Source organism: Eutrema salsugineum, unplaced genomic scaffold (genome assembly GCF_000478725.1).
Source record: "Eutrema salsugineum unplaced genomic scaffold, Eutsalg1_0 scaffold_6, whole genome shotgun sequence".
Taxonomy (NCBI): domain Eukaryota; kingdom Viridiplantae; phylum Streptophyta; class Magnoliopsida; order Brassicales; family Brassicaceae; genus Eutrema; species Eutrema salsugineum.
In genome coordinates this window covers 7,201,289-7,213,592 of record NW_006256547.1, presented here as the reverse complement: position 1 = coordinate 7,213,592, position 12,304 = coordinate 7,201,289, and the positions used below count along the sequence as shown (strand labels likewise).

The window sequence follows — 12,304 nt, the reverse complement described above, 5'->3', positions numbered from 1 at the left end:
CTACTATGGTCAAAGATGTCAAGAGGGGATGTAGCTCAGATGGTAGAGCGCTCGCTTAGCATGCGAGAGGTACGGGGATCGATACCCCGCATCTCCAAATTTAGCTTTTGTGGAAGAAATACATTTTGTCTAAAATGTGATCGTTTTAGTATTATTATTTCTTTTATGAGAAAATAAATAACGGATAAATCATGTATCCTGCAATTCTGCCAATGCCTATGTTGACCAATTTTATCCATTACTTTGCTCTTGTTATGAATCAACAGTATAAACGATCAATCGTAAGAATGTATTGTATATAACTTGTGTTTGAACATTCAAAATGATAAACTATCCAAAAAAAAGAGTCAATTGTTTAGTCGTCCAATTACACTTTTGCTATATTCTTCATTTTTAATCTTAAAAATGATTATTGAACTATTGAGATTTTGGTTACTGCTTTTCAGAACTGAATCGATTTGGGTAGCATGGATCCATCAAAATGTCATTAAAGATGAGAGCATCTGGGAGATCAAGGAGAAGCAAAAATATTCCTGGATATTCAAAGAGATTATTCGAATAATGAAATGGATGATTCAATGGGTGAAAGTGATACCTGGTAATGGGCACCACAGTAAATTTTGGTCCGATCCTTGGACCCCTTTCGAACCTTTGATAGACTTTCTTGGTGTAATTGCTCCTCGGTTAACTGGTATCTCCCTTGGTGCATCTGTGGCTTCGCTTGATGAGGTGATCCAGTTCTGGTTTTCTCTTTGATGATGGGGTGGTTGTTGGATTGCGGTTGGGAAAGAGTTAATGGAGACAGCGAGGGGATCTGGTTCGATGATAAGTAGATGAACAACGAGATTTGAATCGGCGGTTTGAGGGGAAAATTGGCTTTTTCAGACCCAATTTTTCCAAAAAAGTTAAATCTATACATAAACTTATGTACAGTACTATTTCATACCTAATCTATTTAAACATTTGAAATCCAACTTTAATCTTCTTTTTAGTGGCGTAAACCAATCTCCTTGAGCAACCCGTTAACTCTCCGTCAATCTATGTCTACGTGGACGCCACCTAAAGACGACGTCGAGCATTCGTTGTTTTAAAAGAAAAAGACACACTACGTCATAAAATAGAAACGACACCATTTTTGTAAAGTCATCGTCTTCAACTCTAGAACTGAACTCGCAAACGAATTAGGGATTTGAAATCCAGTGTGTGTGTAATGCGACTGAGAACACAATCGTTGGTGTATTTTTCAAGTGTTTTGTCAAAGTTTAATTTGTGCTTGATTTGATCCAAGAATGGGTTTTGCACCTGTATCAAGGATATGAACATCGGAGAGATAATAGTCATCCAGTGTTCACCACCTACTACAATGATTTTGTTCTTCCACGTTGAGCAAGTGTGGCTATCTTGTGCAGAGGATTAACAACGAAACTGAATCTCTTGTGCAAATGATTACATGCGTCCAAAAAACCAAGAACCAAAATCTCTCTCAGCTTCCATATCAATTAACATAAATGATATGTGCGGATTAACAACGAAACTGAAAGAGCAGCCTGAAGCTATACCTGTGTTAAGTATGTAAAGGTCATTATAGAATACTTCATCATCCGAACCAGAAGATTTCCCACAGCCGCCAAATATAAAAATGCGTTTGTCAACAAGTGTTGCACTATGAGCTTCTCTTGCCTCAGGTCCTTCACCTCTAACATCCTGGCTTATCCAAGTATGTGAAGCTATCACACAAAAAATAAGAAACACACCGAATAAAGAACTGAATTCAAACTCAAAAACCTCACACTAGAAGCATTTAACACAAGCATTTTCTTGATCTAACCAGACAACAAAAGAAGAGATGGAAGAGCTTACAAATATCTAGAATGTGCAGATCGTTAAGATGCTACCAAACACAAAAAGGTTATCCCCGACTGTTGTACAGCTGTGACTGTCTTGCGGAGAGGGTGGTACGCCTTCGATTACTGGCTGAGTCCATATCTGCGTTTCTCAACCAAATTACCACAAATGAGACTGGAACAACAGTAAAGATTTTAAAAACAGGACTTAGCAAGTAACCACAATTAAAACATCAACACAACAGCACCCCAATGATTAAAAAAGCTAATCTTCAATCATTCAAGTACGGTACAACAAGGAAAGAAACAGTAAATATGTACTCCAAAAAAAGACAAAGATCAAGATTGGCAACAAAATTGGATAAGTTTTTGAGAATGGAGCCTACTAAATGGGTGGGGGAATGGGGTCTACCACACGAGCGAACAAAAAGAAAAGAAAAAAGACATAATCCCAAGTCGCAACACTGATCAAACAAAGATTGAGACAATTGCAAAACCCACTACCAGAATCGACGCAGACGAACAACCCTTAAAGAAAAAAAAGGCGACATTTTCCACTAAGATGATGTAATCTGAAGAACCTAAAGATGTCGTTTTTTCCTTTTTATTTTCCGAAACTAAAGCATTCCAAAACGAGGACACCTCCTACGTGGACGACACGTAGCCAACACTTGACAGAGTTTTTAACAGCGGTTTACTTAAAATTGGTTTTCGCACGCCATACAAAGTTGAGAGATGCAATTCATATTAAAAAGAAGATTAAGGCTGGATTTCAAATTTTTAAATAGATTAGGTATGAAATAGCAATGTATATAAGTTTATGTATCGATTTAACATTTTTGGAAAGATTGGGTCTGAAAAAGCCATTTTTCCGCGTTTGAGGGATTGAAGTTTTAAGACTTTGGCCAATGTTACTCTGCTTGGGCCTTAGGGTCGTATTACACTTGATGGTTCTTTGAGGGTCTTTCTTTGTGAGGTTGGGTTTATGCCCATTTTTAGGGTGTGCTCTGCTTGTAAAACTTTGGTGAGCTCTTTTGCTTTATTTAAATTAAAAGTAAATGCACTAGATAACCCAAGTGCTGTTCATAATTTGCAAGATAGGAAAAAACACTTTTGCAGTACTGTACAATTTACAATATACCAACGTTACCCTTACGTCTCTATAATTTCTAGATGATCATGTATAATATTATGTTAGAGATATTAATTTAATATTTTATAAAATTTCGAACACTTTCGCTGATTTCTCTTATTCTTCTTCTTCTTCCGGCGACTACTATTCATCTTCTTCTTCCTCCACTTTCACTTTTATAACTCCGTTTCCTAATCCTGACCCGAATTCAAACCTGGACCCTCCTGTTCTTGGATCTTCTCCACCCGTTCCACCCGATTCATCATCACCAAACTCGTCTGTTCCAATTCTCTCAAATCCGCCGGCGCCGATCGTAAACCTGAACCACCTCTGCCTCCGCCTCCTTCTACGCCTAATTCGAATCCTCAGCCGCAATTTTCACCTCCTCTGCCGGATTCAGATACAACCACCGCACCGCTTCCGTCTACACCAGAAACAACAATCGCGTCGCCGCCTCCAGTGACAATATCGGCATCTCCGCCATTAAATCCGCCGAACTAACGTTTATATAAAGTGCGTATCTATTTGAATTACTCCTATAATTTTATTACTAGATTACTAACAATACATATAGAGTGTTATATGTTTTTGTAGCACACTAACTACAAAAATAACACCTATAATAATCTAGATAATTTATTATTGTTATCAATCTAACATATTTTTTACCTTGTTAATTATAATATTAGACGTTAATTTTATATGTATTATGCTAAGTATACCAATAACATCTTTGATCATCTATATAACTCATTATTGTTATCAATCTTACATATTTTGTACCTAGTTAATTATAATGTTAGACATTAATTTATATGTATAATTGATGTAAGCTAAGTGTTAGCAAGATAACAAAGTATGTAGTATAATAACAAGTTATGTAGTTGTATAATTTATATGCTAACGAAAGAAAGATGATGAGAGAGAAACTTCATACAGGGAAGGAAGACTCGTAACAATGGAAGAAGGGGGTAAAGAGTAATAACACCTTCAAAGTGTCAGAACAATATCCCACCAATTTACTGTTTTTCACATTTAGCAAATTTTGACCAGATTTTAGATTTTCTAGCAAATTCACTCTTAAATTAATGCGAAAAATCGGTTTTTAAAAAAAAAGAGATTTTACTTTTTTCTGTAAAAAAAAATCGTGATACAGTACTACTTTTTATTGTGTCAAGTCAAATGGTTGTAATGGCTAGTGAGAGTTCTTTATACTCCCTCCGTTTCACAAAGAGTGTAGTTTTGAAGTTTTATTTTTGTTTCACAAAGAGTGTCGTTTTATATTTTCAATGCAAAATTTTAAACAATATTCCAGTTTTAACCCTATTAATTTAATGTATTTACTAGATAAAACAAATCATTTAATGTATTAATAAGGGACAAAGTTGTACTTTTAATAATTTTTGTGAAAAATGTCAGAATGACACTCTTTGTGAAACGGAAGGAGTATATGATTTTTTTTTTGGTTTGACAATATTCATTGCAACATTTTTTGTTTGACAATATGTAAACATATTTAAAGACTGTATTATGTTTGACAACTGTAGTGTGGAATGCAAATCGATGGATAAAAGTCAATAAATCCCGTAATAACATGCTGGAAATTATGCAATGGATGATCCAAACAAACCATTTAATTCTGATTAAATTCTCTAGTCTTTTTTAGCATATTAAAATATATTTTGATCTTCTTTATACTCTTTCCGGAATTATTTAGTTGTCGTTTTAAAGTTATACACACAAATTAAGAAAATATTAATTGAATTAGCTTTCAATATAAAAACATCATTAATTATCTATTTAAATATAATTTAACCAATAATAAAACAAATTACATAATAAAAATAATTATAAAAAAGTAAAGAATTAATAAATGTTGCATTGAAAACTGAAAACAACAACTGAATTAAAACAAACAAAATTCTCTAAAACGACAACTAATAAAAAACGGATAGAGTATTTCTTAGTAAACAACAAAGATCTCTGGTAAGTGATATCTCGAGATGAAACCCATTGGAATATTAGGTGATCGTTTTTTTAATTATATCATTTATATATAATACAAAAAGACTGTACGTTGTAAGAAGAGAATAAATAAATATATGTATTTAGAAAGACTAATTGAAACAGCTAGTGTGAAAGCAAAAAAACAATATATAGCTTAGCTGTCATTTAACTTATTAGCATCACCATAGGTGTATTTGTTTTTGTCAACCAGACAGCTTAGCTGTATATAAAGTTAATATATAGTAATGACTTTCTAGGCCAAGATGTTGTACATATTAGTTTTCTTCTTTGTCTTTGAACAAAAAAAAAAGTTTTCTTCTTTGCCAATAGCATTATTGTGAAAATAGCATTAGCCAATTGTTTATTTACCACTGAAAGTGGATGACTCAATAAACAATCACAAATAGATCACATCATTATAATCTATACGACAAACTGCAAATGGGAGTTGTTTAAGCCGGGAATGCCGGAAAATTAAAACGAGGTCAAAACGTGTCATGTCTGTGTGTCTATATATATGTGTCTATATAATGTATATGTGTGTGTGGGCGAAAAGGAGAAGAACAATATCCCAAAACCCTCAAAATTAGTAATCTCCGACGACTGAGTAGAAATGAACTTGGTCGGGGAATTTCATAAGGTCATAACCGATGGGAAGCCATATCTCGTATACCATAACGTTGAATATTCACTACCACAAATACAGAGCCCAAACTCCTCCACTAAAGCAGCCATTGATTCCGGCGGCAACCCTCTTCTTGAACCTCTTTTCTTATGCCCGGGATCACGATGGAAGTTACAATTGGATCAATTCTACGATACAATGGTGCTCGGAGATGAATTCTTTGTCAAGTTCCAGATTTCCCCTCTATTTGATGATGACGGTCATCATGTACTGCCTCTATTTTGGTGCAACAACAAAGAAGCTGATCCACATGACATCGAGTGCCATGCTTGCATGTACCAAAAGGTAGGCTCATACTATTATTTCTGCGCCGAATGTGATAAAAGGTACCACCAAGAATGTATCGAGTCTCCACTTGATATCAGTTATCCTTACCACCTCCAACAATCTTTCCAACTTTACGTTTCTGCCCGAAATGTTGATCATTGCTTCTTATGCAGAAAAGAATTATGGGGTATGGTTTATTATTCTTCTCTATGCGACATTTCTATGCATATTCTTTGTGCTCAAGCAACCATACCTTTTCTTATAGACCACCCGAAAAAACATGACCATACCCTCACACTTTTCCCTAGACAAGCTTGCTTAGCCTGCAATGTTTGTGCTACCGTAAATAAACTTTATCCCACCTACGTATGTCCTTTATGCGATTTCGTAGCCATAGTGACTGTATCTATATCCCACAAACCATTAGAATATCTCGTCACCACCACCGTATCTCCTTCGTTGCTTCCCTTCCTTTTAAAGAAGCCTCGTCTTGTGGGGTATGTCGTCGCAAGGTTGACAGCGATTATGGTGCATACACTTGCATTGTCGTGGCTATGCTGTTCACACAAGATGTGCATTGCGTACCGATATATGCGACGGACAAGAATTAGAGGGAATGCCAGAAGAAGATGATATATACCAAAATGTGGAACCGTTTCAGAGGATATCTGATGGAATAATACTCCATATTTCTCATGATCATCATCATATGAGATTTGAGACCAGCCGAGTTGTTTATGAGGGGAACAACGTTTGCCAAGCGTGTGCCCTGCCAATCTACGAGGGAAATTTCTATGCATGTGTGGAATGTGATTTCCTCCTACACGAAGCATGTGCATGCGCTCCCCGTATCATGCTCCATCCATTGCATCCTCATCCACTTAAGCTCGGGGCTCTCGGCCATGAATATGATTACATGATTTGTTGTGCATGTACTCGAATGGCTAATGGTTTCACCTATATGTGTACAGACCAGTATTGTGGCTACAGACTAGATGTACGGTGTGCCTTGGTCTCTGAGCCATTCCAATATCAAGGCCATCAACGCCCCTTATTCCTGTCTTTAGACCCAAAAGAAAAGCCCTCGTGCCACATTTGCAAGGCAGCATGTGATGTAAACAAGGTATTAAACTGCATTGAATGTGACTTTATTATATGTTTCAGTTGTGCAACCTTACCATACACGGTAAAGTATAAGCACGATGAACATTATCTCACTTTCTGCCGTGGAGATGAGGCAAGTGGCTCGGATTGGTGTGAGTTATGCGAAGGCAAACTAACAATTGGAGGAAAACAAGGTTTCTACAAGTGCGACGATTGCTGCACCACGCTTCATATTCATTGCTTACTTGGGTTCGAACCATATATGGTGTCTGGTCCGTTCAGTATAGAAATAGTTGGTAAGATGCAACTTCTACCTAATAATTTGCCTACTCGACCAACTTGCAATCTCTGCCATAGTCGTTGCCCGTATCCAACATTTTTTACAGATGGAAAGACAACAATATGTTCTTTTAAATGTGCCGTCGATCACTCATATTTCGACTGAAGACCTCCAAGAAGAAGAGGCACCCATGTGGTATCCCTTTTCTTTTTCTTTCTAGGCGTTCACCGGCCTGCACGTATTTACATTTTTTTAGTTTGGTTTTCTTGTCATCTGTAAGATTGTTAATTTGTTTTTGTACGCTCTTGTTTTGCTTACATATGTGTTTGATTTAATAATTAAATAACATTACATAGTTTTCTTTTTCGACAACAACGTTACGTAGTCAAAGTGTCGACATTATATAAAGTCACACAGGAAGTGAGTGAGTAAAATGACTTTCTACATCGACATGACGACATGTATTCGGCCAAATTGCTTTTTTTCTATCGTAATCGTTGTTCCCATCGAATGTTTCTGGAACGTGAGAAGCAGATATTATGTTCTGTTAAATGTGCCTAAGAAAACTCATAATATATGGGAAACGTATTACACGTAGACGCACGATGGAGTTCTCTTTAGTCTTTTCTTTTAATATTTTTTTTCTTACAATTCCGATTAGGTTCTGTGATGTTTTTGCCTTTATTTCGTTTAAAATCAACAAAAAGAAAAACAAAGGTTTGCAAAACAAATGGTACATACTACTTACTTCTCAAACACCAATACTAGTCTCGCATACCTGCTTCAGGTGATGAGAAAGCAATGAAAGTTGGTGGTATCACTTTCTTTTTTTCCACACCAATCACAATACACAAAAAGAAATGGTGGAATCCATTTAATTTTCTCCTTACTTTTCATCTGAGAATGCCACATCAGTAAATTCCCCTTAGACCAAGTGCAATAGATAATTTCAAAAGGCAAATTGCAACTCACCTATAAAATGCAAATTTTCCCTTCAACTCATCCAATATTTTTTATATGATGGAGTCCAATTAATAATTATTTTCTCTTTCCTTCACGTCACTTCATCATATAAAAATTATCATTTTTATTTAAAACTTGAGATTTTTTGTGTCCAAATGATATAAATATAAGCTCTATTTATAAATGTTAAAAATAAAAAATAATTATATAAAAAAAATAATTTTGATCATTTATTTTGTAAATAACATTTAAAAAATATGAGGAGAAAAAAAAGAAAAAAGAAAAAATAAACAATCATTGAATCATAAACAGCCACATCATTAATATCGTAGGACATATCAGATTTTCCTTGAAGGGAAAATTTTCCTTTCCTAGCTTAGTTGAAAAAACACCTTAATTGCTTTTCTATTGCACTTGGTCTAATGAGTTCTTACTAGGTGGCATTCTCAGATGTAAGGAAAAAAGTAAATGAGCCCCACCATTACGTTTTGTGTCTTGTGATTGGTGCAGAAAAAAACAAATGGATACCACCACTACATTAAGACTATGTATACTGATTTTTTTTTTTTTTTATGTCTACTTTACACTCTACATCATCTCTTCTTTTTTTTACATCATCTTTCATCTCCTACACCTATTTATTCAACACTCACTCAATTTTCATCATCTAAAAAGATTTTGTTCGATAAAATTCAACACCTTACCCCATTATTTTTAATAAAAAATAGTTTTTTTTTCTGTGTCCAAATCAAATAAAACTAGTGACTATTTATAGAGTATAAAAAATGATGAATTTTAGTATAAAATTATGTATAAAAATATATATATAATTATGAAATAATTGATGTTTAATAATTGAGATAAAAAAATCAGAACATCCAATTAATACTCTTCATATGTCATTATGGCCCACATATCAGCATTTACACTGTTGAAAAAAATTTGAACCCTATTTTTGTTAGAGCTCTTTTTTATTTTATTTACAACACCCATCATAACATCCAAAAAATATCTAACTGTTATAAACTCTTTTACAACAGACCATTGTAAATACTTTTTCAAAAGGGTACGTTGTTATATAAAATATTTAAGAGTCAAGTTCTTAAGTTTTTATTCATTTTACATTTATTTTCAATATCCAAAAGCACTAAAAACCCCTTAAGAATTTAGGGATGAAAATCGTTTTAGTTTCTCTTTCTCGGCCAACTTGCTTTTTATGTCGTAGTCGTTGTTCGCATCCAATGTTATGGAACGTGAAAAGCAGATAAATTATGTTATGTTAAATGTGCCTTAGAAAATTGAAATTCATCTTAAAAAAAGTTGAAGCTAAATGCTTTTTAGGATATCCACATAAGATTTAAAAGGACAATTTTATTGGTCCACAACAACATTCATGATTAAGAAAAGTTTACAATTTCTAATATTATTACTGTATAAGGAAATTATGAAAATTTACAAATTCTAATATTATTGCTGAAAAAAGAAATTTTGTATAAATTTTGTATAAACTTGCTTCTACCTGAACACCCACAAAATATGCTGTCAAAAACCAAACATAAAATACAGAGAAATCAGTTCACTAGAATCTCAAAACTCATAGACTCATAAAGAGGTTTCTTTTTTTTTATCAAGATTTTTTAACTGATTCTAACTAAACCATAACCAACTTACAGGATATGATAACTGAAACCGAAATGATAATGAGATACAATGGACTAAGTTACAGCGTATACCTTTCCTGAAGAAGATATAACTGGTGATATGTGAAGAAGATTTCAGAATGTGCCCTTATCTTTTCTGTTACTGGTAAAGGGGATGTAGCTCAGATCAGTACTGGCGGATCTAAAAAAAAATTTAGCTAGGGATATAAATTATTAATTGGGGGCAAAATTTTAATTTTACCATTTAATTAAATTTATTTTAATTGAATTTGCCTAAATATTTAAAAAAATAAATAAAAAAGAGTGGGGGCACTTGACCCCACTCCTCATTAACTAGATCCGCCCCTGGGCCTCAGATGGTAGAGCTCTAGCTTAGCATGCGAGAGGTACGGAGGTCGATACCCCGCATCTCCAAACTATTTTTTGCTATGTGACGTAGCTTGTGGAAGAAAGATATTTAGGTAGAAAAGCCCAACTATAGCCCTTGTATCCTTTTCTTTTCGGAGTTTTTTCGGAGTTAAAGAACACTGGCCTCACTAACTAGAATCAGAGAGTTCAGCAACAAAGATTAAAGAAGAGTAGAAGACACATACTTTGGCAAGTTTTAGAGAAGAAGAGATTCAGTAAATTAAATATAAAGCAATGAGCTGCACAGTCATCACAAAGTTGAAAATGGCAATTTGGAGCAAACAGAGAATGAGAAGACGAAGTAAGAAAAAAACACGATGTCATATCAAAGCCAATAACAAATGTCATCGTTTTAGAATTATTACTTCTTTTATAAAAAAAGAAAAGAAATAACGGATAACTCATGTATCCTGCAAATGCTTATGTAGACCAAACTTATCCATTATAGTATGCTATCTTTGCTCTTGTTGTGAATCAACAGTATAAAAACGATCAATCGTAAGAATGGTGTATAACTTGTGTTTGAACATTCAAAATGAGAAACTATCCCAAAAAAAGTCAACTGGTTAGTCATCTAATTACACTTTTGCTATAGCTATATTCTTCATTTTTAATCTTAATATGATTATTGAACTAATGAGATTTTTTCCTTCATAACAAAAAAATCGTGATACAGCACTACTTTTCATTGTGTCAAGTCAAATGGTTGTAGTGGGAGATCTTAATATTTCTTTTTTTTGTTTGACAATATTCATTGCAACTTTTTTTGTTTGACAATTTGTAAAAATATTTAAAGACTGTATTATGTTCGACAACTGTGAACTTAGTGTGGAAAGCGGATCGATGGTTAAAAGTCATGAATCCCGTAATCACATGCTGGAACTCATGCATTGTATGATCCAAAACAAACCATTGAATTCCGATTAAATTCTCTAGTCGTTTTAAACATGTTAACGTATATTTTGATCTTCTTTATATTTTTTAGTATACAACAAAGATCTCTGGTAACTGGTAAGTGATATCTCGAGATGAAAACAGGAAAAGTAAAAGTCGTTCCCTATAACCCATTGGAATATTAGGTAATCGTTTTTTATATCATGCATATATCGTACAAAAAGACTGTACGTTGTAAGAAGAAAATAAATATATGTATTTAGAAAGACTAATTGAAACAGGCAAACAGCTAGGGTGAAAGCAAATTAAAAAATATATATATATATATATATATATAGCTTAGCTGTATTTAACTTATTATCATCACCATAGGTGTATTTGTTATTGTCAACCAGGCAGCTTAGCTGTATATAAAGTTAATATATAGTAATGACGACTTTCTAGGTCAAGATATTATACCACAAATACAGAGCCCAAACTCCGGCGGCAACGCTCCTCTTGAACCTCTTCTCTTATGTCCTAGATCACGAATTCAGTCACAACTGGATCATCTCGACTATACATGGGACCCCGAAAGAGATGAACTATTTCTCAAGTTGGAGACTTCCCCTCTTCCTGATTTTGATGACACCAACGACGACCGTCATCATCATGTACTGCCTCTATTTTGGTGCAACAACCAAGAAGCTGATCCAGACATGGACTGCGATCTTTGCACATCCCAAAAGGTAGACTCAGACTATTATTTCTGCGCTGAATGTGATAGAAATTACCACAAAGAATGCGTCGAGTCTCCACTTGATATCAGTTATCCTTACCACGTCCAACAATCTTTCCAACTTTACTTTTCTCACAAAAGATCTGAGCATTGCATCACATGCAGAAAGAAATTATGGGGTATGGTTTATTATTCTGCTCTATGCGACATTTTTATGCATATTCATTGTGCTCAAGCAACCATACCTTTTTTAATAGACCACCCGAAAAAACATGACCATACCCTCACACTTTTCCCTAGACAAGCTTGCTTAGCCTGCAATGTTTGTGCTACCGTAAATA

At 34.3% G+C, this 12,304-nt stretch overlaps 1 protein-coding gene, 1 non-coding gene and 1 pseudogene across 2 annotated transcripts in view; all 3 read left to right on the top strand.

Moving 5' to 3' along the window:
- The first annotated feature begins 24 nt into the window (after nt 1–24).
- TRNAA-AGC lies at nt 25–97 on the top strand. Its single transcript has one exon. It is a non-coding gene; the product is annotated as a tRNA-Ala (tRNA).
- A 5,499-nt stretch (nt 98–5,596) lies between these two features.
- Nucleotides 5,597–7,484, top strand: LOC18012350 (annotated as a pseudogene).
- A 4,678-nt stretch (nt 7,485–12,162) lies between these two features.
- LOC18012297 overlaps nt 12,163–12,304 on the top strand; it is a 1,458-nt gene continuing 1,316 nt past the window's right edge. Inside the window, exon 1 of the mRNA XM_024150903.1 lies at nt 12,163–12,299. Coding sequence (XP_024006671.1) covers nt 12,178–12,299 — 122 coding nt within the window. The 5' untranslated portion in view covers nt 12,163–12,177. The remainder of the gene's footprint in view (nt 12,300–12,304) is intronic.